The sequence below is a fragment of the Corvus moneduloides genome, chromosome 9 (assembly GCF_009650955.1).
Source record: "Corvus moneduloides isolate bCorMon1 chromosome 9, bCorMon1.pri, whole genome shotgun sequence".
In the NCBI taxonomy this organism is placed as follows: Eukaryota; Metazoa; Chordata; class Aves; order Passeriformes; family Corvidae; genus Corvus; species Corvus moneduloides.
In genome coordinates, this window is record NC_045484.1 from 31,875,183 (window position 1) to 31,902,272 (window position 27,090).

Here is a 27,090-nt window from a genome sequence, read left to right on the forward strand (position 1 = left end):
AAGGACGAGAGACGCCTCCGTGTCCCAGAGCACCTGCTCTGCACCCACCTCTGGGAACAGCTCGGTGCTGGCTCCTGGCCCAGAAGGATGGCTGGGGACACTGGGGACACTGGGGACGCTGGGGACACTGGGGGCCGCGGTGACCCAGCCGAGCCGTGTCCTCTGTGGGAGGTGTTTGGTGTGAATGTCCCGCAGCCGCTCAATGATTAACCAGCTGTGCCATTGTTGTGTAACCCCCCGGTGGCTGCCGCGGCTCCGAGCCTTCCCTTCCCGCAGCCGGGGCCGTTCTGCTGTGTCAACACGGCCGGCAGAGGGAACGCGGCCAGCACCGGCCGGGGGGGCCATGCTTGGGAGGCCAGCAGGGGAGGGGACAAGGCGAACAGCGACACTGAGCCCCCAGGGCCCGTCTGGCTTGGCTTTTGCACAAATCAATGTGGATGAACTGATGGGAGCCTTTGGGTGTCTGAGCAGCTGATACGGGGTGTCCGAGCGGGTTAAACCCGGCCTGGGCCAGGCTCAGCCTGCTGGCAGAGCTCAGTGCCGTGGGGTGGCTCTGCCGGGCCAGGGGGGATGGATGGATGGATGGATGGAGGGATGGATGGATGGATGGAGGGATGGATGGATGGATGGATGGATGGATGGATGGATGGAGGGATGGAGGGATGGATGGAGGGATGGATGGATGGATGGATGGAGGGATGGATGGATGGATGGATGGATGGAGGGATGGAGGGATGGATGGAGGGATGGATGGATGGATGGATGGAGGGATGGATGGATGGAGGGATGGATGGATGGATGGATGGATGGAGGGATGGATGGATGGATGGATGGATGGATGGAGGGATGGATGGATGGATGGATGGATGGATGGATGGATGGATGGATGGATGGATGGAGGGATGGATGGAGGGATGGATGGAGGGATGGATGGATGGAGGGATGGATGGATGGAGGGATGGATGGATGGAGGGATGGATGGATGGATGGAGGGATGGATGGATGGATGGATGGATGGAGGGATGGATGGATGGAGGGATGGATGGATGGAGGGATGGATGGATGGATGGAGGGATGGATGGATGGATGGATGGATGGATGGATGGATGGATGGAGGGGCCGGGCTTGTCCCCATGGCCTCGGTGTTGCCTTCACTCGGGGCTCCTTCGGGGCACGCTGAGCAGCCCCGGGAATGGGCACTTTAAAAGGAGAACTAAGCCTCACCCCGGGGTCACATCCCGTCCCCTCGCAGCCGGGCAGAGGTTGGGTGGCTCCTGATTGGGGTGATCGGCTCCTCCCTGATGGGTTGCAGGGCATTTCCATCAGCCAAGATGTACTTCCCTGGATTCTGGCCTGTGCCTGGGCCATGGCATTGATTCATCCACTGTGAAGGATATGTGTGAGTTAAGCCTACCTGAAGAAATTCAGGTTTGGGTGGATTTTTATGCTCTGGGATTTTTCCCCATTATAAACTTAGAGAAAAAAACGCTAATTTTAACTGTGGTATTAACTGGGTTTGACTCTTGGTTGTTTTTGGAGGTTGCTGTCAGGCTGTCCTGGGGACGCCTCTGTGCCCTGGACACGGAGTGGGACATGCCGTGGTCACACTTTTGGGGGGGATGTCCCCACCAGAGGGGTGGGACAGAGCCACCTCCAGCAGGAGCCCTGCAAAGGTGGCACCCAGCTGTTCCTGGAGGGAACCTGTCCCTCCCATCCTCGGGCTGGGCAGCCCTGGCACCACTGCCACCCCCACGTCCTGCTGCGGGCACTGAGCACATCCTCGCTTGTCACCAGCGGCAGGGGACACAGGGACAGTGAGTTCTTGCCCTTCACAGTGTAAAGGTCCCTGGAGGTGGAGCTGGGCAGCAGGGGCTGGGTCTGGTCTGAGCTGCTGAGCCCTGCTGGGTTTTATCCAGCCAAAGGAGATGTGCTGCAGAGAGCTGGCCTTGCCCTGCCCTTGGGACAGCTGTGTGCCGTAAAAGATTTAATGTTTCAAAGATCCATGGAATCACAGAATTATCCAGGTGGGAAAAGACCTCCAGGACCACTGAGCCCAAGCTTTGGCCGATCCCCACCTTGTCCCCAGACCACTCTTTTGGGTCCAAATGTTTAAAGTTGTGGCGTTTACAGGATGCAGATCCCTCCCAGTCCCAGGAACAGAGGGCCCTGGTGCCGGTGCTGGGGAAGGGGTGGAGGGAGACTGGGATCCAGGCGGGTTTGGAGCATCCCCAGCCCGGAGTGATGCCCTGGGGTGCTTGGGCTCTGTGAGGGCACTTCCAGCCCAAACCCCCGGCTCCAGTGAGCCCTCTCTGGGCTGGGGCGTTGCACGGGACTGAGCCCTGGATCCTGCTCTGCTGGGCAGCTCCCCGGGGGTGGGGCTGGGCACAGCTCTCCGGTGGCACTGCCAGGCTCTGACCTCCCCCTGAGGTCAGGACAGGACAAAGCCGTGCCCAAATGTGGGCAGAGGGTTTCCAGGCCTGTTTCTGTCTCTGTTCCTTGAGGCCTGCTCACGTTCAGGGAACTACAAACACATCAGGCAAAATCCGCCTGACTCCAAACTGTCATGTAAACCACGGACTGCTGGAAGGACATCCTCCCGCTGGAAAGCCACTCCAAGTCGGGATGAACACTTCCTTTCATGTGCCAGCCCGAGAGCCGTTAGAGTGCTGCATTTATTTGTCCTGATGGATGCATGGAAGAACTGTGGCTCCTCGGAGCAAACAGCCTGTGCGGGGAGGGGGGGCAAGGTCTGTCCAAGCACTGTGTTTACAGAAAGTCAAAATAGCTGGGCCTTCTATCCCTGGCCACGATGGATTCTTCAAACAAAGCAGCCCCAAACATAAATACATTGTCTTTTACAGAATGCATTTGGGCATATTTGACATATTTCATATTCAGAGCAGCTCTTTCATGTTGTGCTGTGGAGTGCAGGGGGGGCTCAGCTCCTGCACCCCCGTCAGTGCTGGGGCTGCTCTGTCTTGCTGACAAGCCTGGCTGAGCTCAGGATTAATTCTCCTTGGGACTTCATCTCTGAAAAATCCGAAATGCTCTGAGGGAAGGCAGAGCTGGAGGGAGCCGGCCGGGGACTGCTGCGGGCTGGGGCAGCCGGGCAGGGCTGGAGCCAGGGGAGCTGCATTGGCCAGCGCAGAGCGCTGCTGAGAGCCGCACAGGGCATTCCCAAAGCTCCCTGTTTTCACAGGGAATGCTGGGGAAAGGCAGGAGCACAACAGGCAGAGCCCCCGGAGCCTTCCCAGTGCTCGGGCCCGTTCCCTTCACCGTGTTGGGATAACCCCGAGGGCCCTTCCCAAAGCTCCAGCAGCAGCCGGATGGAAAACTCCTCCTGTGCTTCCCAGGAATGACAGACACATGGAGGCAAAGGGAGGGTGGGGTGCTGGCTAAGGACAGCCAGCGTGTGAGCAGGGAGCAGGGTGACACCCAGGGCTCCCTGGGCATGGCAGCGGGGCTGGGAAGGGCAGAGCTGCCCACGGCGAGCGTGGCAAGTCCTTGGGGTGCAGGGCTGGGATGGAGCTCCAGCAGCAGGGGCAGCACGGACGCTGCCCAGCACAGCCCAGCACTGCCCAGCACAGCCCAGCACAGCCCAGCACAGCCGAGGCGCTGCCCAGCACTGCCCAGGCACTGCCCAGCACAGCCCAGCACAGCCCAGCACAGCCCAGGCGCTGCCCAGCACAGCCCAGCACAGCCCAGCACTGCCCAGGCGCTGCCCAGCACAGCCCAGCACTGCCCAGGCGCTGCCCAGGCGCTGCCCAGCACTGCCCAGGCGCTGCCCAGCACTGCCCAGCACAGCCCAGCACTGCCCAGGCGCTGCCCAGCACTGCCCAACACAGCCCAGGCGCTGCCCAGGCGCTGCCCAGCACTGCCCAGGCGCTGCCCAGGCGCTGCCCAGCACTGCCCAGCACAGCCCAGGCGCTGCCCAGGCGCTGCCCAGCACTGCCCAGGCGCTGCCCAGGCGCTGCCCACGCTTCCTCCCGCCCGGGGCCAGCCCGAGCCATGAAGCAGCAGCAGCAGCAGCAGCAGAGTTAATTTGTAAGCCCCGTTCTGCAGGGAAGAGCTGCCCGTTAATGGTGCCCCGCAGGGACCTCCGGAGCATTAAGTGCAGGAGCTGCTGGGTGACTCCGGCCCCACAAAGCCCTGGGGAGCTGCAGGGCTCAGCCTGTCCGGTCCTACAGCCCTTGCCAGCAGTTCTGGGAAATGTGCTGGACCTCAGCAGCCAGGGAAGTGACTGGAGCAGAGTGAAAACTCCATGAAGGAGCTGGAGGAGGTTGTGAGCCTGGAAAAAACACTTTTGTAACACAGGGCTGGATGGGATACTGGGAAGGAATTGTTCCCTGGGAGGGTGGGCAGGCCCTGGCACAGGGTGCCCAGAGCAGCTGGGGCTGCCCCTGGATCCCTGGCAGTGCCCAAGGCCAGGCTGGACATTGGGGCTGGGAGCAGCCTGGCACAGTGGGAGGTGTCCCTGCCATGGCAGGGGTGGCACTGGGTGGGATTTAAGCTCCCTCATAACACAAACCAGTCTGGGATTCTGTGGGATCCCACCGAGGCTCCTGTAACCCCGGGCAGAGACTGGTGTGTGTTGAGGGAGCTGTTTGTCCTGACAGCACAGTTTTGGGGAGCCTTCTGCTGTCTCCGGGCAACCAAACCTATCAGGTCTGGCTCTTCCTGCTGCTGCTGCTGAAGATCAGAGAGATTTGCCTTTTGTGGCCCCAGCTCCCTTTCACTGCCTTCACAGCTCTCCTGCCTTCTGCTTGTTTTAAAACCCGGCTGCTGTGTTGCCTTTTGTTTGTTTTTTTTAAACTGAGATCAAACTGACAAAGGGAAACTCAAACCCAGCTGTTCAGTGGGGGCTGGCTCCGAGGTGTTTCTGCCATCGCCTGGGAAATTTTATTTGGGATTTCCTGGAGTCCCCACCCCTAGAGGTGTCCAAGGAAGGCCTGGACATGGCATTCAGGGGGGCTGGGGACAAGGTGGGGATTGAGCACAGGGTGGACTCGGTGGTCTGGGAGGGCTTTTCCAAGCTCAGGGATTCTGGGGTTTGCCTGTCCAGAACTCCTGTGTCAGTTCTGACCCAGTGGCCATCAGGGATCTCCCAGTTCTGCTGAGCTGGGGTGGGGTTGCCCATCCCAGCGCTGCTTCCAGCACGAGGGGAGTCACTGCTCCCCTGTGTAAATCTGCTTTAGGAGCTCAAAAAGTTCCTGGTAAAATTCCAAAATGCAAAAAACCAGTAAAATAATGGGAATAATGGGATAAAAAAGTAGCAACAGCCTTGGTGGGACGGGCTGCATATGGTTCACCTGTGCTGGGACACTGCAGAGCCTGAGCTGATTTGGGATTGGGGTGCAGGGCTGTGCTCCCCAGGGCACACCCGAGCTGGTTTGGGATATTGGGGTGCAGGGCTGTGCTCCCCAGGGCACACCCGAGCTGGTTTGGGATATTGGGGTGCAGGGCTGTGCTCCCCAGAGCACACCCGAGCTGATTTGGGATTGGGGTGCAGGGCTGTGCTCCCCAGGGCACACCCGAGCTGGTTTGGGATATTGGGGTGCAGGGCTGTGCTCCCCAGAGCACACCCGAGCTGGTTTGGGATATTGGGGTGCAGGGCTGTGCTCCCCAGGGCACACCCGAGCTGGTTTGGGATATTGGGGTGCAGGGCTGTGCTCCCCAGGGCACACCCGAGCTGGTTTGGGATATTGGGGTGCAGGGCTGTGCTCCCCAGGGCACACCCGAGCTGGTTTGGGATATTGGGGTGCAGGGCTGTGCTCCCCAGGGCACACCCGAGCTGGTTTGGGATATTGGGGTGCAGGGCTGTGCTCCCCAGGGCACAGCTGAAGCCCCAGCAGAGCAGCTCCCACGGGCACTCCTGGCTCACTGGGCAGATAAAATCTGCTCCGGCCCCACCCCGGCAGCAGGAGCAGCTCCTGCAGAAACCCAGCGAACACCAGGGTTACTCCGAGTTTTTATTCTCCCTGGTACAACACACACGGGGTTGGGACACACGCCAGTGGTTTTCGGGCAGATCTCCAGGTGGATTTTCCGTGCCCTACAGCTCCCAAAACCCCCTGGGCAGAGGGACAACACAGAAAGACCAGGCTGAAAAGGCATCGTTAAAGCAACACGACACAAGCACCCCTTCCCATCCCATGGAAATGGGAATGAAAGCTTCCAGCTACACCTGAGCTCCTCGGATCAGGTTTAGAAAGTGCATCCCATCACAGAGCCATGGCTGGAGAGCAGAGCTCCCACTCCTCCTCTCCTGTAAACAAACAGAAAGCTCCCATTCCTCCCCATTTTGATGAAGTAGCTTCTCCATTTTACCACACCAGAGGGACAGAACTGCCCATCCCAAACATTGTGAATATTCACCACAAAAGGCAGCATTTTATGTGAACTGAGTGAAACCACCCCGATATTGAGAATAAGCTGCCCTGAAACGGCTGGAGGGCCCTTCCCAATGTCACATTCCCGGTTTTCCACACGGGATCGATGCTGCACCCTCCTCTTCCTGTAAAGGAGTGGATAAGCAGGGATGGATTCCCTCTTCCTCACAGAACTCCTCTCCATCCCAGCCGTGGTCCCAGACGATCTGGGAGCGCTGTGCTCAGGAATGTGCTGGCCAGGGCTGATCCAGGCAGCTGAGGTCATCCCGACATATTTCACAAGTGAGCGGCTCTGTTGAGTTCTTTCCCAAAGGAAAAGTACACACAGGGAACAAAAGGGATCCTCTGCACACAACAGGCTTTTTCCAGTCCCAAATAATTCCAAAAAGCCAGAGTCTGACTCCTGCAAGGCACTTTTTTAAGCAGAAAGAGCCCATTTTTCCCTCAAAGCACCGGCCAGGAACTGAAGCACTGACGTACCTGTAGTTGCTACACCCAGGAGAAGCTCAGCACGGAGCAGGGTCCGTCAACTCCAGCTGAAAAAGGCATTTATCCCATGAAATTTAGGCTGGCCCTTCAATTAAAGCTAAACCTTGGCTCTTAGGCTGGATTCAGAAATCAGATTTATGTGGACAAGAATCAGACAATGCAGGACGAAAGTGAAGGCACGCATTCTTTGCTGAGGAGTTACTTTTATGAACAAATTAAAGAGAGTAGAAATAAAGGTTTTGTGCAAGAAATTCCTCACAGATGCAGGAATTCATTTGCCTGTAAGGGCCCTGAATTCCACAGTCCCTGGTACATGGAATATCAGCTGTATTTTATTGTATTTGCATTTAATTTCACCCAAAGGCCACGAATCAGGAGATGAGAGGCTGTCAGCTCCAAAACGGTGAAGAAAACGAGTAAAAACACAGCTTTTAAAAAATAAGCCTCAGATGTGGCACAAATGGATTGGAACTGAGTTTGTAATAAAACATGGAAGTTTCTTTGGGAAAAGATCTGACTCACACACTTCCACACACTGCTTCCAGTCTGCTGGAATTAAATTAAACATTCCCAAAGCTGCCACATTTGTGTTTTTGGGGGAAGATGAACTGAACTCTTTGGGACGCTGCTCTGGCCCCTCTGTAGGAACGAAGAGGTCCCGAGTGCCATCCCCATTCCTCACAAAGCATTTGCTGCTCATGTTACTCCTGGACATGGGCACTTCCCAGGAAAACAGCTCCTGTGGGAGCAGTGGATTTGGCTCTGGAAGCCTTTGCCATTGATCCCCAGCAGGAAGAGCAGGAGTGTCTTTTCCAGGCTGTTTCTCCCCTCTCCATGTGCCCCCAGCAGCTCTGTGGGGTGCAGTGCAAACAGCAATTCCAGCCTGCCTGGGGATTCCACAGGCTGCCAGGGAAAAAATCCAGCATTTCTCCCCTTGGCCCAGTGCTGCATCCCCCTCGAGCTCCCTTCAGCTGCCACACGGATGAGTGTTTATCAGGACACATCCATGAGTCAGGAGACTCATGCTGCCTTCAGCTCCTGGAAGAGGTGGATGTTCCATCCCTGCCACAGCCCCTGCTCAGTTTTAAGACACTGAAATCCAATCAAATCTAATTTTGTTTTCCTTATTCCCGTGGTTTTTCCCCTTTCTCCCCTTGCCCCTCCAGAAAAAGGAGGAGGAAGGACTCTCTGAAGGAGATAATGTTAGTATTAAACATAGTCAGGAGTGAGTCCCTGCAGCAATTCCATCCGTAGAATCTGCTGGCTGTCAGGAAAACCGTTTTTTCCACCTTAAAGCAAGAGAAGCCCCCTCATGCTCAGGCCCAAAATAACCTCCTGTTCTGCAGCTCAGCCACAAGTGGCAACGACCGGGAACGTCCTCACCCCGTTCTGCAGTGCCCATGGAGTGTCCTCACCCCGTTCTGCAGTGCCCATGGAGTGTCCTCACCCCGTTCTGCAGTGCCCATGGAACGTCCTCACCCCGTTCTGCAGTGCCCATGGAGTGTCCTCACCCCGTTCTGCAGTGCCCATGGAACGTCCTCACCCCGTTCTGCAGTGCCCATGGAGTGTCCTCACCCCGTTCTGCAGTGCCCATGGAGTGTCCTCATCCCGTTCTGCAGTGCCCATGGAGTGTCCTCACCCCGTTCTGCAGTGCCCATGGAGTGTCCTCATCCCGTTCTGCAGTGCCCATGGAACGTCCTCACCCCGTTCTGCAGTGCCCATGGAACGTCCTCACCCCGTTCTGCAGTGCCCATGGAGTGTCCTCACCCCGTTCTGCAGTGCCCATGGAGTGTCCTCACCCCGTTCTGCAGTGCCCATGGAACGTCCTCACCCCGTTCTGCAGTGCCCATGGAGTGTCCTCACCCCGTTCTGCAGTGCCCATGGAGTGTCCTCACCCCGTTCTGCAGTGCCCATGGAGTGTCCTCACCCCGTTCTGCAGTGCCCATGGAGTGTCCTCATCCCGTTCTGCAGTGCCCATGGAACGTCCTCACCCCGTTCTGCAGTGCCCATGGAGTGTCCTCACCCCGTTCTGCAGCTCAGCCACCGCTGACCACGGAGTGTCCTGTCCTGCTGCATCCCAGCACTTTTGGCACCCTGCAGGAGAATGTGGCACTCTGAGTGCAGCAGTGGCACCGGTGATCCCCAGGAAGGTTTCCAGGCGCCCGCTGGCAGCAGCATTCCCGGTGCTGTGGGAAGGTGCCCTCAGGCCGCCGTCCGCTGGATCTCCTCGGCCAGGGTGATGGACCTGTCCCTGCACTCGGCGTTGGAGCACTTGGACACGGCGCTGGCTGCCTGGCAGAACTTGCGCAGCAGGATCTTGCGGAGCAGCAGGTACACCCAGGGGTCCAGGATCTGGTTGAGGGAGGCCAGGCGCACGGCGGTCAGCGACAGGTTGCATTCCCTGCGCAGCTCCCAGCGCTGGGATTCGCCGGAGCCGCCCCGGCAGGGCTCGGCCGTGTGCTCGGAGATCATCCTCAGCATGGTGACCTAGGGAGGGAGCAGGGAAAGGGACACGGGGTCAGGGACTGCTGGCTGTCACCACAGCTGTGCCACCACTGTCCACAGAGGCCGTGGCTGCCCCTGCATCCCTGGCAGTGTCCCAGGCCAGGCTGGATGGGGCTTGGAGCAGCCTGGGACAGTGGAAGGTGTCCCTGCTCGTGGAACTGGATGAGCTTTAAGGTCCCTCCCAACCCCAACCAGTCTGGGATTCTGTGAGAGGGCTCCTGAACATCTCCATTTCCTGGACAGGTCTTTTTTTCGCTCTCAGATCTTTCCTGGGCATGACTCGGAGTCCCCAGCTGTCCGAGTGTGCTGCCTGGAATCCCCGTGGGATTGGGGCTGTGCCCACTGTGCTGTGTGTGCTTCCAGTGCCACACACATGGATTCACACCCAGCATGGCCCTGAGGCACCTCCAGCTCTGTCCTGGCACAGCTCAGCACTTCCAGCCACTGGATAAACTGGCAGCCAGTCCCAAACCTGCTGGGAAGAGCCCGAGGGAGCAGACCTGCCGGGAATCACTCCCAGCCCTGGCCAGCCCCTTGGCTCCAGCCTCTGGAAAGAACCAGGCCAACCTGCCATTCCTCAGGAAGCCTCCTCAGAGCTGTGTCCCCACAAAGGTCACATCTGGCTGCTGCTGTCCCCACAGGCTGGGACAGTGGGAGCCACAGGGACTGGGAGCAGAGGATTTTTCCATTCAAAGGGATATTCTGGGTGCCAGATCAATAACCATGTGTTGACCTTGGAAAGCCTTGGCTGAGTTTGGAGGGCAGGGCAGCGTGGACAGCACAGAACTGTTTGTGTTTCTTTAAACAGAAGCAGTTGAAGATTCCACCCACGACATTTCATTGACATAAGTGGCCATGGATAGAGCCTTGTGAAAACAGGGATACAGAGCTTTGTGAAAACATGGATACAGACCCAGAGCACATCAGGAGCCACTTGGGCACCAGACCCACACAGCCACAACCTGACCACTTCCCCGGCTCTTCACACACTGTCCCTGTCCCTGTCCCTGTCCCAGCACTGCCTGCAGCACCCAGCTCCTGCTCCTGCCCCATCCCACTCCTGCAGCATTCCCGTGTGGGAAGAGCCTGATGGAAACCTGCTGTGTGCCCACGTCACACCCAGCACTCCCAGGACTCACACCGCTGTCTCCCAGGCCAGCTCCTCCTCTGGGAACTCTGCAAGGCCCCTGGTCCTGCAGACTCTGCCATCTCTTTTTCAGATGGAGCTCCAAAACCACCAGGCTAATAAAATACGTCTCCCAAGCACACAACTGCTGCTTATTGCCGGGTTTATTACGTAATATCCCTTTACTGCAATATTTGTTGGGCCAACAAGTGCTTTACTGGAAATTTTATTTGTTTGATATCATTAGAGGTTGTTTATCGTGGCCTGTATTGGTCTTCTAAATGGATTAAAGGCTGCACAAGGCAGAGGGACAACATCAGGTGGAATAAAGTCAACGTAATTTATGCCATTAAAAATTTGGCTCAAAATGCATATAGAAATATAGCTGCTGATTGGATTTATTCAACAAGAGCAGCTAAAACTTTACTGTTATCATGAATGTGGTTTTATACATCTTTAATTTCTGTCTGCCAGGAGGGATAAGGAGCAGAAGTATTTTAACAGGAAAAGCAGCAGAATTCCTGAGCATTTTGGCTTTAAATAACTTTGAAACAACTCTGGGAATGAATCATTTTGTTGCCTGGAACTGCAAGAGTTACTGAGAACTGAGAACTCCAGTTTGTGCTGCAGCAGTGTTTCTGTGCAACCATGGAGCAGCTTCCCCCATTTCACCTCGGAGTCATTTGTCTGCTGCCATCCAGCTCAGGGGTTGTCCCGGAATCCCAGACTGGCTGGGTTGGGATGGAGCTTAAAGCCCACCCAGTGCCACCCCTGCCATGGCAGGGACACCTCCCACTGTCCCAGGCTGCTCCAAGCCCCAATGTCCAGCCTGGCCTTGGGCACTGCCAGGGATCCAGGGGCAGCCACAGCTGCTCTGGGCACCCTGTGCCAGGGCCTGCCCACCCTCCCAGCCAGGAATTCCTTCCCAATATCCCATCCATCCCTGCCCTCTGGCAGTGGGAATCATTCCCTGTGTCCTGTCAGTACATGCTCCAAAACAAACAGAAGATCAGTGTAAACTGGAAACCACTTAAGATAAAGCAGCATCATACTGGAGTGGGGGGTTCCCCCCGGTGCTCCATGCAGAGTTCAACAAGCTCCTGTGTCCATGGAAAAAGGAGGCAATTCCTGCACTGTCTGCTCCCCTCCCTCCTTCCCAAGCCAGCCCAGAGCCAGACATGCAGGACACTCCATGGAGCCCTCCAGAGCACAGCCACGATGTCAGAGCTTTCCCTCTGCTGCTAAATCACATTTGATCTTGTCGTTTACATCAACAGATCAGCTCTAAAAATACCGTGTGTGGCGAGGGCGTTGTTTACCTCACAGCAGCAGCTGTCAGGATGCATTAGTTCTCAGTTACAAAACTCAGATGTCTTTAAAAAAAAGCCAGAAACAAAAAAACCCTCTTCTGTAAAGCCCTGGAGTTCTATTTCAACTCCTTTTCTTACAGCTGCCAAGTGCTGCAGCTACAGGTTAAATGATCCCTATGAGCTGGCTTTCACTGAAAAGGCATTTGCATTCTCTGTGGTCACTTCTCCAAAAACCTGGTCTCTAATTCCGAACCTGCACTTCAGAGTTGTACGGAACAAGCTGGGGGCTAAGTATGACAATGGAGGTGTAGGTATGACAATGGAGGTGTAGGTATGACAATGGAGGTGTAGGTACAAAAATACTCCTGCAGCCATGAGCTGGATTTTGAGAACTCCACAGAACAAGATCCACACTTCCAAGTGTTGCTGCTGCCGAGGAAAGGGAAGTGCTGATGAATTCCCTCGTGCTTGTGGGTTCACTTCTGCCTCTGAAACCACAGAAATGCCCAGGGCACCAAACCACCAAGAGGAATCTCTGCTTCCTCACTGATTTATCTGAGAGCCCTGGTTATGAGGGCGGAGGAAACACTTCCCTCATCTCAGGGATCTGCTCTCATGTGCAAGGCTGGTTACCTCAGGGCTCACAGTGCTGTGTCCCCGGGCTGGCCCAGGAGCAGGATGGATCCCAGGGCCTCGGAGGGCAGAGCCTGTCCCAAAGGCATGGCTGAGAGAGAAACACTGCAGGGAGGGCAGCAGCTCCAGAAGGCCCAGCGGCTCTCCAGGGATGTAACATGGGCAGGGCCGACCCCAGCACAGCCAGCATGTGCAGGGCTGCACATGGACACAGGGGCAGGCTGCTGCCTCTGCTCACCCCTTCCTCCCTGCTCCCAGCTTCTCTTAACCCCTCAGTGTGCCCTTGTGATGACCACTGCCACTGCTGATGACCTCCAGTAAGTCACTCACACCTTCTGACTGATTTTGGGATGGAGGATTTGATGGAGTTTTAATTCATTTACAAGGGCAACATTACTAAACCAAAGCGTTCTCTTTAGCTCACCCCCACCAGTCGTTAACTTTGTCAGCCCCATTCACAAGAGCTCAAGGACAAGAAGAAAAATAAATCCTTCTCCAACCAGAAAGAACCTTTCACATAGCATAGCTTCAGCCCGTCCTGCTCAGAGATCCCAGACACAAATTTTCCAAAAATCCTACTGCTCCTTGATAGAATAACCCAGCCTTTTGGGACAGGATTCCAGACCCCTGGGTGTGAGATGTGGATTCTGCCTCCCCCACTCCTGCATCATGAGGAGGGGTTCTTAAGGAAGGAGTAACAAAATAGTGGAAAGAAATGCAAAGATCCTTAAAAACCAGACTGGGCAAGCCCAGAAGGCTGCTGTAAATCAGACACAGCGAGGGATAAGAGATTATTTTGTAAAGAGATTTATCAAAATACCAGCCACAAGGCGCTCGCAGAGTCACGGGTTGTGCGTTTTCTCACAAGACACTGAAAGACGTTCTGCTACAAGGTGCGAGCAAATAAAACCCCCTAAACCCCATCTGGCCGCAGTGTCCTGCTCCCAGAGCCACTCCTCATGTCCCGCTTTCCTCCTCTGCACAAGACCCTTGTTCTCCTCCTTTTGACTCCGGTTCCCGCACCTAATTTTCCCGAGCAGGCTGCTCTCGGCTCTCCTCCGGGATCTCTCCCAGCTCCTCTCCCACAACTTCCCACCTCCGGCTCTGTCCCTGTCCCTGCTGCCCTCCCGAGGGGCCGTTCATGGATGTCCCCAAGGAACAGGGATCTCCGGAGCCTCCCCCTGCCCGGGCCCCGCTGGCTCTGCCCCAGAGGAGGAGGGAGGAGAACGGGGGTCGCCCCAGGTGGTGCCACGGGACCTACCAGCAGCGGTGACCAGCAGGCCGACAGCACACACATGATGCCCAGCAGCTGGATCAGGGTCTCCATGGTGATCCGGCCCCACTGCGAGCTGGGGTGCGCCGCGCTGGCCTTGGCGCGGCAGCGGGACACGAGCGCCTCGATGGTGGCCAGGTTGCAGGCGCCGGTGACCACGAGGGACAGCAGCCCCAGCGCGGCGAAGGCGGCGGCGAAGGCGCTGCCGCCGGCCGTGCTGATGAAGCACCAGGTGCCGGGCCACTGCAGCGCGTAGCGGCCCAGCCCGGCCAGCGGCAGCAGCGCGAAGGCCACGCCGGCGGCCCAGATGGCGGCCAGGCCGCGCTCGGTGGCCCGCGGGCTCATGTGGCTCGCGTACCAGTGCGGGGCGCGGATGGCCAGCGCCCGCTCCACGGCCATGGCGCTGGCGATCAGCAGCGGGCACAGCCCGAACACCGTCATGCTGAAGCCGAAGAAGTCGCAGAGGCGCCCCGAGGGGTCCATGGCCGCCCAGGGCCGGCCCGACAGGTACACGGAGATGACGATGGGGCTGGTGAGCAGCTGGCCCAGCATGTCGGTGAGCGCCAGGGAGCCGATGCACAGCAGGAACGAGCGCTTCCTGCGGCTGCCCTTGGCGCGGTAGCTGCGGGACACGAGCAGCATGGCCAGGGCATTGCCCACGACGCCCGTCAGCATCATGGTCAGCGGGATGGCCACGGACACGGCGCTGCCGCGCTCGGCCGCCCGGCCCGTGCCGTTCCCCCGCGGGCCCATCCCGCCGGCCGCGCTGGCGTTGGGCGGGCGCTGCTGCCAGGGGCTCATCCCGGAGCCGGGAGATCCCGCATGGAGCGGGCACGGAGCGGGCACCGAACGAGAGCTGAGCCGGCTCCGAGCCGGCGGCGCCCGCGCAGCCCCGCGCGGCCGCTTTATGTGAGGGATGGGCAGGGCCCGCCCCGGGGCCGGGAGAGGCGGGACGGGAGCGAGAGCGGGCAGAGCCTGAGGGCACGGAGCGGGGCCGGGAGGGGAACCGGGCTGGGGAGGGAACGGAGCCCCCGCAGCGGCTGAGGGAGCTGGGAAGGGGCTGGAGAGCTCCTGAGGGAGCTGGAAAGGGGCTCAGGCTGGAGCAAAGGAGGCTCCGGGGGGACCTTGTGGCTCTGCACAAGTCCCTGACAGGAGGGGGCAGCCGGGGGGGTCGGGCTCTGCTGGCAGGGAACAGGGACAGGAGGAGAGGGAACGGCCTCAGGCTGGGCTGGGCAGGCTCAGGCTGAGATCAAGGAAAGGTTCTTCCCCCAGAGGGTGCTGGGCACTGCCCAGGCTCCCCAGGGAATGGTCCCGGCCCCGAGGCTGCCGGAGCTCCAGGAGCGTTTGGGCAGCACTGCCAGGGATGCCCGGGGGGTGTTGGGGGGTCTGGGCAGGGCCAGGAGTTGGACTCAATGATCCCTGTGGGTCCCTTCCAGCCCAAGATATTCCTCGATTCTGTGAAAACAGCTTGAAGTTTTGTTAACGCTCATTTGCTGTTGAAATTAAGAACTATTTTCAGTACTTAAAGAACTGCAACAGTGTGAACCCGTGGGATCCATGGGCCAGGTGAACTCACACACGGGATCAGGGTCAGTGCGGGTGACAGGGAAGTCTGAGTGTCCCCAAGACAAAGCACTCGAGCACAGTTGACTCACAGGTTTTATTTACACTTGTCTACAGCATCATTTTGCCTTACACGTTCTCTAAGCCAAATGAACCATCCTCCTCCTCTGCCTGTGGCCTATCAGTTGCTAACTTTAAAACCTCTCATCTGTTAAGTACAGCAACAATTGGAATACAAAGCACAAGAAAACCCAAGGCTAACAACAGAGCGTCTACTTGATCTGGTTTTACAGTTTAGTTGGACGTTGAAGTCAGAGGCACAGTTACAGACTAACCTGCTCTTGTGCAACCTACACACATTTAGCATGGAAATTAAAGAGAAAAGAAAGCATTAAAGAAACTGCATTTTTTCTGCAAAGAGATTTCTCAAAATACCTCTACACCAAAAACATTTCGATTCTAGACCAGTCCGTAAGACGTGGCTCAAAAAAAGAGAAGAAGAAAAAAACAGAGAAAAAAAAGCAGAGTGGAGTTTTTCAATTTTGCTCCGTTTGTTTCTGTGCAGTTTATCGAAACAAGCAGCAAATCTGGCAGTTTTATTACTGAAATAAATGAAGGTATATTGCTCTTCGCTTGCTTAAAAAGAAGAATTTTCCTTACCATACTTACCTTGTGATGGCACTGAAGAAACTTAAACCTTTCTTAACCAAACGGAGCTCAAGAGAGACCAAGTTTTATACTCAAATGGATTCCATAAAGCATTTTAAGCCATAAATTATGTTGAAGGGAAAAAGAATGATCGATGAAGAACACGTTGAAGATGCCAGAACTTTCTACACAGTTTATTCATTCTCATTTTTAAAGAAAAATAAAATTAAGATACCTTGAAAATTTTAGTCAGCCCCAAAGGAAATTTTACAGGCGGCCTGCAGAAGCTTCCCTTGATTCCAAGGAGCCAGTTCCATGCTCCTCCAGCTCAAGAGCAGATCCCAAATGATCCATTTGTAAGGAGGGATCCCAGAGTCTGGAAACCAGCACAGCCACAGCACTGTGCTGGCTGCAAACGTCCTCACTTGCCAGGAATGAAGGCTAATTCCCTCAGTGGAATCATGATGGACTGGGGGGTTTGAGCTGCTAGAGAGGCGTGTCCATCTGCACTGGTACTGCTACAGGGCAAAACGAAACCTGCTCAGCCCCAGGCCTCACTGCTGGCACCAGGTGAGCACAGCCCTGCCCCTGCTGTGGTCCCACGGGAGCTCCGTCCTGCTCTGGAAAACTCTCGGCTTCCTGCTCACACAAAGAGCTGTGCCGGGACATTCCCAACCTGCTCCTCCAGCTGAGGGAGCCAGGAATGGAGGAACTGATCTCAAAAAATAGTAACCCCCCCCAACACCACAGAACTTCCCCCTGTGCCGGGGAGTTTATGGCTTAAAATGCTACTGCGTGTTTGGGTGATGGATGAACAAAGCTGCAGTTTGCCAGAAAGCCAGGACAGACATGCACCTCTACTAGCAGATTGAGCACTTCTGACCAAGTAAGACACCAACTTCTTAAAAATGTCTCATGCACTGACTGGAATTTTGGTGGGTTTTTGTAAATGTGAGCTTTTATACATTATTTCTTTTTAGAACTTGTACGGGAACCAGAATGGGAGGATCCGGAGGAAGATCTGCGGCGTCTGCAAGATACAAATGGAGAAAGCATGCACAGAAATGAGCTCAGATTCATCCTGGCACCCACTTTGAGCAGCATCCTACCATAGCTGGAAGCCAAGTATATCTCATGGGGGCCTTACAAGAATATACAAGTAACTTTAGGCCACTAATTTAATACTAAAGATCTAAGCTTAATACTGAGAGTAGAATACAATTTCTATTTCAATGCCGTATTTACTTATGAAAATAATCCAATAATGAACGCATTAACACTGTCACACACTGAAAGAAGGGTGAGCCAGGTCTTTCTACGGAGCATGCTCCTACCAGGAGGAATTTCACTGGAGGGGGGGGAATATTAAAAAAAAAGCAATTACAGAGGGGTTAACAGGAAGTAAGAGTAGGGCAAGTGAGGAAACTACTTTTACTATGAGAACAACTGCTCAGATTCAATTGTTTCCCAGTGAATCTCAGTCCTTGGATAACTACAGTAAACCATCACACATTTCAATACAGCCATTCTTATTCTACATAAACCCAAACCTTTCGGGTGACCGTGATCTCGAGCGCCTTTTTTTGCGATCACCAGAGGAAGAGGATCTAGAGCGGCTCCGCTTCTTGCCTCTCTCGGGGGAAGACGAGGAGCGAGAGCTGGAGTAAGATCTTTTCCTTGGGGTGGAAGACCCCCTGTAGGACCTGGAGCTGGATCTTTATTGATTGAGAAATAAATCACATTTAATTCTGGGATCATGGAGAAGGCACAAAGACAGAACAAGCAGAGACAGTTTCAATCAACATTCACTACTCTGTTTACTCCAGGGGTGTGGAAAATGAACACGAGGGGCTTCCATACTTACTCTGCCAAGAACACTGCTACTGCCAAGGCAGCTTTCCTAAGGAATTTTGCTAAGTAGTGTTTCCTGATAATTGGACCAGCAATGGTTTGGAAAGCTCTTCCCAGCATTCACCAAAATGAGCCATTTTGGCAGAAAAGCACTGGGAGACTGCTGGCAAGTTCCCTCTGTAAGGACCTTCCTCAGCAGTTAAATTCACACATCAGAATAACTTGGAAACCAGAGATCTAAAGCTGATTTACCATGGTTCACTTTATCTTAAGTCATTTCACACTGATGTTCATCTGACCCAACAGTAACAAATCCAGCTGTTGTATTTATAGATCTCAAACTAAATTTGTGGAGAGAGTAAAACCTTCCTCAACCAAAATACTGCAAAAAGCCTCTTAGAATAGAGTCAGAATATTTAAAAACATCTCTTGGAATACACTGCCTCTCTGCTGGGGCCCAGGGACACCCCTCCTCTTCCCAAAAACATGGATTCCATCCCATGCTGAACTCCACAGGATAATCCACAGCATGCCCCTGCCCCCAAAGGGTGGTGGCACCATTTGTGATCGTTCTTCCCAACCCAAGCTTCCTCATTTAGAGCTGGGAATTCTCTGCATGCGTGGAGAAGGGACAGCTCTTCATTCCATCACAGAGGGAACGTTCTGCCAGTGGAATGCCTGTGCAAGGACACCTCAAATGTGTTTTTGCTCCTGTGCCCTGCCCAGCTCAGCGATGCTCCACGCAAATCACTCTGACTGCTCTCAGCCTCTCCCAGCGTTTGCTACCAACATTTCCCTATCGATCCCCCAGGTTTATACAGGAATGGCTGCACCGTCTCATGGAAGGGGCAGAGTTATCACTGAACACAAAAGCAGAAGTACAGTGGCATTCCTAATGTTCCTCCAGCTCGAGCAGCCCAAGTGGAAACAGGAAAAGCACCCAAATGCCTGCAGCAGGGCACCATGCACTCAAATCCTTCTTCCTCCACTGCAGCTCGGTGGCGTCCGCTCGTCCGGCTTAGGCCAGACTTAACCTCTTGCACCAAAACCTCTGCTCCTCAATGAACACATCTGTGGTGGCAACACCTGGTGCAGAGACCCAGCAACTCTGACTTCCAAGATAAAAAGCAGTTAATGTTTGTCTGAGCAGCACAGCTTTACGGTGGGATCAAAGCAGCTGGAGCCTCTGCCCCTCTGTCTGTGCAGGGACAGGGTGGTACCTCATTCACCTGGATTTGGACCCGCGAGATCGCGACTGTTCCCTGGAGCTGGAGCGGGATCTCGATCTGGAACTGGAAGAACTCCTGGAATGGGACCTGCAACAACATGGGAGATCTTTTTCCAGTGTCTGACTTTCATTTAGCAGAGTTACTGCTCCTGAGAGCAGCAGACACGAGGCAGCAACACAGTCTGAGTTCCTAAAATGCCAGTCCCCTCCTGTCCCCCAGCATCACCACAGCACATTTGAAACCAGACATTTTACACAGCAAGATCTTGCATTAAAAACATTATAAAGTCAGCTTTAGATTATGGTTCCTAAAATAAAGAACAACAATTAAACAGGATTGCAGTTACCTGGCAAAAAGAACTTCCTATCTATTCATTATTTCATGAAATCAATGCCTTAATTTGTGCCCTAACTGGAAACCCATCAGTTTCCTTGAAAGGCAGAGCAGATGAGAGCATTGGGACTGGCCAGCTCAGTTTTCCCCCCGCCAGTTTTCACAAGCACTTTGTAATTAGCTTCAAATTTTCATAAAGATTTTCCCCTGCATTAAAAATGAAGTGGTTCATTTGGGGCTAAAACACAGCCACATCCAGCACCACTTGTAACTGGCCAAAATTATTTCCCAGTTTTTCACTGATGGATTTTCTGTAAAGCACAAGCCACAAGAGAAATTTAACAATGGCAGCAGGCTCCAGCAACCACTGGAAACAAAAGCATTGCAAACAAATTCTAATAACATTTTCAGGAAAAACACCTTTTACTTGCTGTCAGCCTCTCAGTTTATACTGTTCCCATGACCTTCTCATTTTACTGGGCAGGACACAGCAGTGTGAACATTTCCTAGCTAGGAAACATATTTAAACCTTTTTACAACCCACAAAAACTATGGCAACTGATATTTCCAATTATCTGTAGCTAGAAACAAAAAGTTCAAGAGGAAGTTGAAATCTCAGTTAGGACAAGTTACTTTCTACTTCACTGTTAATGTTTGTGAGTTAATGACCAAAGTTATGGGCAGGTGAGGTTGTGGAGTGTCCTTGGAGCCTCCCAGCCAAGCACTGCACTCAAACTGCTCTGAGGGGTGGGAAGGAGGGGAGGCTGAGGAACAGAAGAGGCAGCAGGAGCGAGATCCAACAGTGATGGGGAGGAGCCAAGTCAGAGACTGGGGCTGACCCCTGGTTACCACGAGGGGCTCCAGAATTTGGGCAGGGAAGTTCTGAGAGCACAGAGGGGCAATGATGGAGCTGGGAAGATTAGAAGAAACTTGAACTTTATCTATAAGAATTTAATAAATGACCCTGGGAGCTTCTTCTGATAAATCAGGATCCTGCTTGCATGAGCTGTAAGGAAGCTGAAAAGCTCCAATATTAATGACATCACCCAATTTCAAAGCATTGACTGAATTGTTCATTTATTACTGAATTTAAACAGTAGTGAGAAAGCTTAAGTCTGCCCAGCTTATGTGGGGTCCCACATAAACCTTGCTATTAGAGAATTCCAGACTGCTTTGGGTTGGGAGGGACCTTAAAGTTCATCTTCACTGTTCCATGGGCAGGGACCTTCCACCATCCCGGGTTCTTCCAAGCCCCATTCAACCCGGCCTTGGGCACTACCAGGGGTGGGGAGGTTCTGACATTGATGGGAATGTTCTGACAACACTGCCACTGCATTTAAAGCTTTGTCACTTGCCATTAACCCAAGTTCAAGTTTCTTGTCTTTATTCCCAGGATATTCCCATTGCATCCTTCCCCTGAATCTGCCTGGGCTGCACCGTCACTGCCTCGTCTGCCTCCTCCTCCCACTCCAGCAGTGCCCCCCTCTGTTCAACAACTGAACCACGCATGGCCAGCAGGCCTGAAAACCTGAAAACAAGTTACATTATTCAATTTATTCGAAGGATTTCATCAAACATCAACTAAAATCACTAAAACAAGCCCCAAGCCCCACGGAGCCTCCCTGCTGCGGCCCCGCGGTTCAGGCAGAGCATCACCACCTCTGTAAATGGAGAGTTATTCACATCAGTACACTACAACTGTAAGGCAGTCAAGACAAAGTAAATAAGGAAGTCAGATACTGACATTTTGCCTGGCGTTACCCTGGACCTGTACCCGTTTACCTGGACCTAGACCTTGAGCTCGAGTGAGAGGATGAGCGCGAGGACGAGCGCGAGTGGGAGGAGCGGGACTTGGAGCGGCTGCGCCTCGGCGGCTTCTTCTTCTTGTTGGTGTCCTCCTCCTCACTGGCATCCAGGTTGTACTTGGACAGGTCAGCATCATCTTCATCCTCATCCTGCGACAGGCACAACACAGCAAGCTCAGGCAATGCTTTTAGCTTCCCTTCAGTTTTGACTTATTCTAGCGTTTATCTCCTGCTCTTTTCCAACCTTTAAAAATTTAATGAGACCCCACAATTTTAAGGAGTAAAGAGGGACTGAAAATTGGTGTTTCAAACCAAAGTAATAAAAACCCTGCAACCCCCACCACCTGTTATTTATGAGCACACAGACACATTTTTACCACTTTAAATGAATGTTCACCCTTAGAATCTCTAACCAAAGCCCAACTCTGCAGAGACAGATATGCAAAGTTTAGTGACTGCTGTGTAAAACACGACCATCTACACATGTCTCTGCAGGGCTGCTGTCCAAAGATGTGGAAAATCCAGTAAGTGATGCTTATGTAGTTCAGAAAAGATGAAAATCCCCCTCTGAGTACTTTTTTAATTTTATAAAAAATAGATCTGATGTGGTTTTAAAAGCCTAAGAAGAAAACTCAAGAGCACTCGCTATACGTGGTAACCACACATGCACGTTCCAAATAAAGATCTGGGGAGTTTTGGGCTCTGATCTCAGACAGGCTTCCAATCTACAATTTAAGAAGCTGTGCATTTCTGAGTGCAGGTATTTAGAACAAAGCAGAGCTTGTGCACATCTCTTGCAGCAGCTGTGGGCACCGTTATCCCCAGTGAAAACACAGAGCAGCCCTTCCCCTGCTCCTGAGCAGCGCTGACATCACGATTAAAAACTGGTTCAAAACAACAAACCATCCTACCTCATCCAACTTATACTTGGAGAGATCTTCATCCTCATCCTCCTCATCCTCCCCCTCAGATTCCTTATCTTCCACTTCCTTCAGGATAGAGGCGGGACCCACCGGCTTCCCGCGGTACTTTTTCTTTTTGCGCCCAAACTGAGGAATTTTGTGCCAGGATTAGAACAGGATTTAATCAAAAACAATCACCAACTGCACTTTTTGATAACACTTCTATGAGAAAAGAAATGATCATCAATTTAAAATAAGATCTTGCTCCAAGGGAAAGGGGAGCATCATGGAACATCGATTAGCAACAAACACACTTTCAAAGAGATACTTGTCTTGGGGACAATGAGACTCCAATTGTCTCTTGGGGACAGTGAGACTCCACAGAGAAGATGAATGGGAATCTGAGCGTTTCTTATTTCAATTTTATGGGATACCCTTATAAAACACAACAAGAGTCTCTCCAGAGTAATCCCTGCCCCTCCCTTACCTCATCATACTCCCCGTCAGACTCTTCCCGCTCTATGTATTCCACGTTCTCCCGTTCATTGAATCCTCCTCCATAGCCTTGAAAAAGGGGCAAAACAACACAATCCCTTGAGCTGCACCAAACTCGGCTGCTTTGAGCACATAAACTTCTACAGGGGCTCTGGAAACCCTCACAGAACCATAAATGTGCCATAAGGACGTAACAGGATCCCAAGAGGAACATGAATTGCTCCCACACACGTTGATTAAATGCGGCTCCTCAGAAATCCAATTAAAAAAACGGATTAGGACCCACCGACAGCACAGCAGCAGGAATGTTTAAAGGAAGGGAAGAAGAATAAGAAGTGTTTCAGGATTACAGCTGTGCCGAGAAGCAGCTTCCCAAGGGGCTCCCGAGGCTGCCCTGGGGTGGGTGCACACAGGGATGCCTCCAGGGGCTGGGATGGAGGGCACCACCCTCAAACCCCGAACTCCCAGCTCAGAGCAGCCAGGAGGGAAAGCAGGGAGGCAACACGAGGTGGGGTGTACACACAGATGTGTATACACACACAGATCTGTGTATAGATGTGGCTGCACTGAGCTGTACAGCTGCCAGTTCCTGCCTCCAGAATCCTCCTGCTCCTTCTCACAACAGCAGCGGAGAACTTCAAGGGCTCATTTCCAATCCAGCTGACTTTGTAACTCACTGCAGGAGTGTGCAATGTGCACGTGGCTGTAAATGCCCTCTGCAGGCCAGCAGGACTCAAATAATTAATGAAATACTAAATATTGGAGAGCCACAGACTGGTTTGGGTTGGGAGGGACCTCAAAGCTCACCCTGTTCCACCCCCTGCCATGGGCAGGGACACCTTTCACTAAAAGTATTTATCAACTTCATTATTAAACACTTCAATAAATTATTTAAATAATAAATATATGAACATATTACTTGCACTTATAACAATTATATGAAATACAATTGTATTCTGTAATATTCTTTACTATTTTCACAATATTCAATATTGAAATACTGTTTCCTTTCAAATAATAAGCTCTGTGCTCTTCTCCAGGCTTCTGTTTTCCTGTGCCTTTGTGTTCCACTCCTGCAGTAAACTCCCTGCCTGATCCCAGGTGCAAAGGGAAGGGTGCAGGAGCTGTAAGGAGATCCTGCTCCAGTTACCTCTGGGCTCATGTTCACGCAGGAGAACTGAGCCCCAGCCCTCCTGAGCAGATAACAGCCTTATCTCCACAGCCTTCTGCACACAGACACCCCACAGGAGGCCTCTGGAGATTAATAAAACATTGCTTCCAAAAGTCCTGACATGAAAATCCGACACAGGGGCAGCTTAGGCTGAATGTTCCCTGATTTCCCACATGGAGCCACCTTTTCCCACAGCACCAAAACTCACTGAGGCCAAGACCCCGCCGCTTGTATGAGCTGTGCCAGTTCTGCTGGGAACACACAGCGTGTCCACTCTGGTTCCCAAAGCCCTTCCTGACAGCACTGCCAGCAGCTGAAGCAGCTCCATCTCACCTGTCCTCTCCTCCAGCTTGGCGTACTTGGGGGTGTTGCACATGTTACACTCCGACCTCCGCGCCCAGTTCACATTGCCACAGCTGCAGAAAGGGGGCAGAAAGAGCAGAGACGTGGGAAACATTAACCTTCAGTCTGGGGATAAAAGGGTGATGAGACAGCCCTCTGGAAGGTGACAGGACTGGACAAATCCAGGGCAAGAAGTCAATCAATGGGCAGGCTGGCAGGAGCAGGGACAGGAGCACAGCCACACAGAAAGGGTTCATGTTCCTCATTGTGTCTGAGTGTGGCATCCACACTTCAGAGCAGCAAACAAAAATGCTGCCATGGGAATAATGCTCATGGAATCACAGGATGGTCTGGGTTGGAAAAGCCCTCAGACCATCGAGTCCAACCATTCCCAGCACTGCCAAGGCCACCACTGCTCCATGTCCCCATGTGCCACCTCCACAGGGCTTTGAAATCCCCCCAGGGATGGGCACTCACCCTTGCCCTGGGCAGCTGTGCCAGGGCTGGACAGCCTTTCCAGGAGGAATTTCCCCAATATCCACCCTGAGCCTGCCCTGGCCCAGCCTGAGGCCGTTCCCTCTCCTCCTGTCCCTGTTCCCTGCCAGCAGAGCCCGACCCCCCCGGCTGCCCCCTCCTGTCAGGGACTTGTGCAGAGCCACAAGGTCCCCCCTGAGCCTCCTTTGCTCCAGCCTGAGCCCCTTTCCCAGCTCCCTCAGCCTCTCCTGGGGCTCCAGCCCCTTTCCCAGCTCCCTCAGCCTCTTCTGGGGCTCCAGACCCTTCCCAGCTCCCTCAGCCTCTCCTGGGGCTCCAGCCCCTTCCCAGACTCACTCCATGGTCACACCCCACTGCACAGTGACAGTCACCTGCTTCCATTTCTCTCTCACAGTACCCAGAAGGCACCTTCAAATAACCACAGCATTTGATTCCAGCTGTCATTTTCCAATTTCTAAATTTTCTCAGCTGATAGCCTAGAGAAGCACACATGTGTCTGTGTGCTCTTCTGCTCATTAAATATTCAAGGCATTCCATGGAATTCCAGAATGGTTTGGGTTAGGAGGGACCTTTAAGCTCATCCTGTTCCAGCCCCTGCCATGGCAGGGACACCTCCCACTGTCCCAGGATGCTCCCAGCCCCAGTGTCCAGCCTGGCCTGGGGCACTGCCAGGGATCCAGGGGCAGCCCCAGCTGCTCTGGGCACCCTGTGCCAGGGCCTGCCCACCCTCTCAGGGAAGGCAGAACCTCCCAGCTCCATGTGGGTAGTAGTACCATGGCCACATTCCCTCCAAACCTGGGAAGTGTCTCAGCTTACCAAAGACAAACTTGGCCTTTTTCTTGGGCCCTGCTGCCATTTCAACCTTCCTGCCGCTCTGTTAATTAAGTGCTGTGCAGCAAACGAGGGCTGACCCCAGAGCACACCCCAGGGCTGTGGCCCTGAGCCCTCCTGTCCCAGCCACACAGCGAATTCCCAGGGAAAAGCAGGAGGTGTGTGTTTGGAGCCTACGTTTTGCACTGCCAGTCGTTGGCGCTGAACAGCCCCCGGCTCTTCTCCGCCAGCGTCTTCCCGATCTCCGTCCCCCCCGCCTTCATCATCTTGGCCTCCGTTGTCTTCTCTGCAGGGACGAGACATAAGAGCTCCTGATACAGCAGCCTCGCGATTTATGAGAAGTATTTAGGGTTTTTCTAAACAATAATAGGCGGGCTTCTCGAACAGCCTCGGGCTCAATAGGAATTTTTAGTACAGTTTTACGGGGCAGAAAGAGACGCGGGGAAAAAGTCTGTGCTGGCGGCCACTCACCTCTGCCACATCTGTTACAGCTCGTCCTCCTGGCGAAGTTCACGTTCCCACACCTGGGCACGGAGCAGAGCACGAGGGACGGGATTAACCAGGGCTGGAAACCGCCCAGCGCGGGGCTCCGGCGCTCCGCCTTCAACCCGACTTTGTCCCAAGCCAAAAGCCAGCTCCCTGAGGCCGTGCCGGGCCCGCGGTGTCCCTGCCCCTGTCCAGTTCCCATTCCCGCTCGGTCGGTCCCGCTCCCGTTCCCTGACTCGCTCCCGTTCCCGTTCCCGGTAAGTTCTGTCCCTGCCCCGCTCCCGTTGCGTGCCCCGGCCCCGCTCCCGGCCGTGCCCCTCACTTCTTGTCGGGGCAGATCCAGTCCCCGTCGCTCACGCGGAAGTTCTTGGTCGCCATCTCGGGCCGAGCCGGGCCGGGCCGAGCGCCGCCGCCACACGCAGGACCCCGGCCCTGCGCCGCGCGGGCTGCCCGCCGCGCGCCTGCGCCCTGCCCCGCCGGCACGCATTTCCGCTCAGGCAGCGCCGCGGACGCCTCAGCCGCGGCCACAGGAGGCGGGACCGGGGCGCGAGCGCCCCCTGGCGGAGGGAGGGGCCGTGAGGGGGAGGCGGGGGCGGGAGAGAGACCCGGGAAAGGGAACGGGACGGGAGATGGGGAGAGTGGGATGGACGGGAGATGGGCAGGGTGCGACACTGGGCAGGCCCTGGCAGAGGGTGCCCAGAGCAGCTGGGGCTGCCCCTGGATCCCTGGCAGTGCCCAAGGCCAGGCTGGACATTGGGGCTGGGAGCAGCCTGGGACAGTGGGAGGTGTCCCTGCCATGGCAGGGGTGGCACTGGGTGGGATTTAGTGTCCCTTCCCACGCAACCCATTCTGTGATTCTGTGTCTGCCCCTGTCTCACCCCAAATCCCCCCAGCCAGCCCTGCCCAGCCCCTCACAGGAAGCTCTCTGGTGACTCCCTGCGCAGCTTCCCCAGGAAAGCAAACCCGGAACGCCCCAGCTGCTGATGGATCACGAAAAATCATCACGCAAACCCTCACCACAGATGGGAAAACACACGAGGTTGGGGCTGGTTTTCCTTCTGATGGTCCCAGTGAAATCCTGATGGAAACAGAGAGTGCTCCAGATACCACAGAATCACCCAGCCATGGAATGTCCTGAGCTGGAAGGGACTCACAGGGATCACTGATCCAGCTCCTGCCCTGCCCAGGACCCCCAAATCCCACCCTGGGCATCCCTG

General features: G+C 54.4%; 2 protein-coding genes across 2 annotated transcripts; both read right to left on the bottom strand.

Annotated features, from left to right (window-relative positions):
• Positions 1-5,956: 5,956 nt before the first annotated feature.
• Positions 5,957-14,606, bottom strand: PTGER3 (prostaglandin E receptor 3). Its single transcript, XM_032118576.1, has 2 exons — positions 13,714-14,606; positions 5,957-9,365 (listed from the first exon to the last, which is right to left on the bottom strand). Exons 1-2 carry the CDS (start codon positions 14,524-14,526, stop codon positions 9,081-9,083), a joined length of 1,098 nt encoding a protein of 365 aa, XP_031974467.1. The 5' UTR covers positions 14,527-14,606; the 3' UTR covers positions 5,957-9,080.
• A 760-nt stretch (positions 14,607-15,366) lies between these two features.
• ZRANB2 (zinc finger RANBP2-type containing 2) lies at positions 15,367-26,322 on the bottom strand. The gene is made up of 10 exons (XM_032117916.1): positions 26,196-26,322; positions 25,859-25,911; positions 25,565-25,673; positions 24,056-24,138; positions 22,544-22,620; positions 22,066-22,203; positions 21,132-21,304; positions 19,017-19,103; positions 17,487-17,651; positions 15,367-16,966 (listed from the first exon to the last, which is right to left on the bottom strand). Exons 1-10 carry the CDS (start codon positions 26,249-26,251, stop codon positions 16,903-16,905), a joined length of 1,005 nt encoding a protein of 334 aa, XP_031973807.1. The 5' UTR covers positions 26,252-26,322; the 3' UTR covers positions 15,367-16,902.
• Between the last annotated feature and the right edge of the window lie 768 nt (positions 26,323-27,090).

Coding starts and splice junctions, on each gene's coding strand:
- PTGER3 (XM_032118576.1), bottom strand. CDS start 14,526: ATGAGCCCCTGGCAGCAGCGCCCGCCCAACGCCAGCGCGGCCGGCGGG. Junction 9,366..13,713: donor CCTGCTGGTCACCGCTGCTG/GTAGGTCCCGTG, acceptor CTCCCTCCCTAG/GTCACCATGCTGAGGATGAT.
- ZRANB2 (XM_032117916.1), bottom strand. CDS start 26,251: ATGGCGACCAAGAACTTCCGCGTGAGCGACGGGGACTGGATCTGCCCC. Junction 19,104..21,131: donor AGCTCAAGGTCTAGGTCCAG/GTAAACGGGTAC, acceptor ATGTTGTTGCAG/GTCCCATTCCAGGAGTTCTT. Junction 17,652..19,016: donor TCTCGCGGGTCCAAATCCAG/GTGAATGAGGTA, acceptor CAATCAATAAAG/ATCCAGCTCCAGGTCCTACA.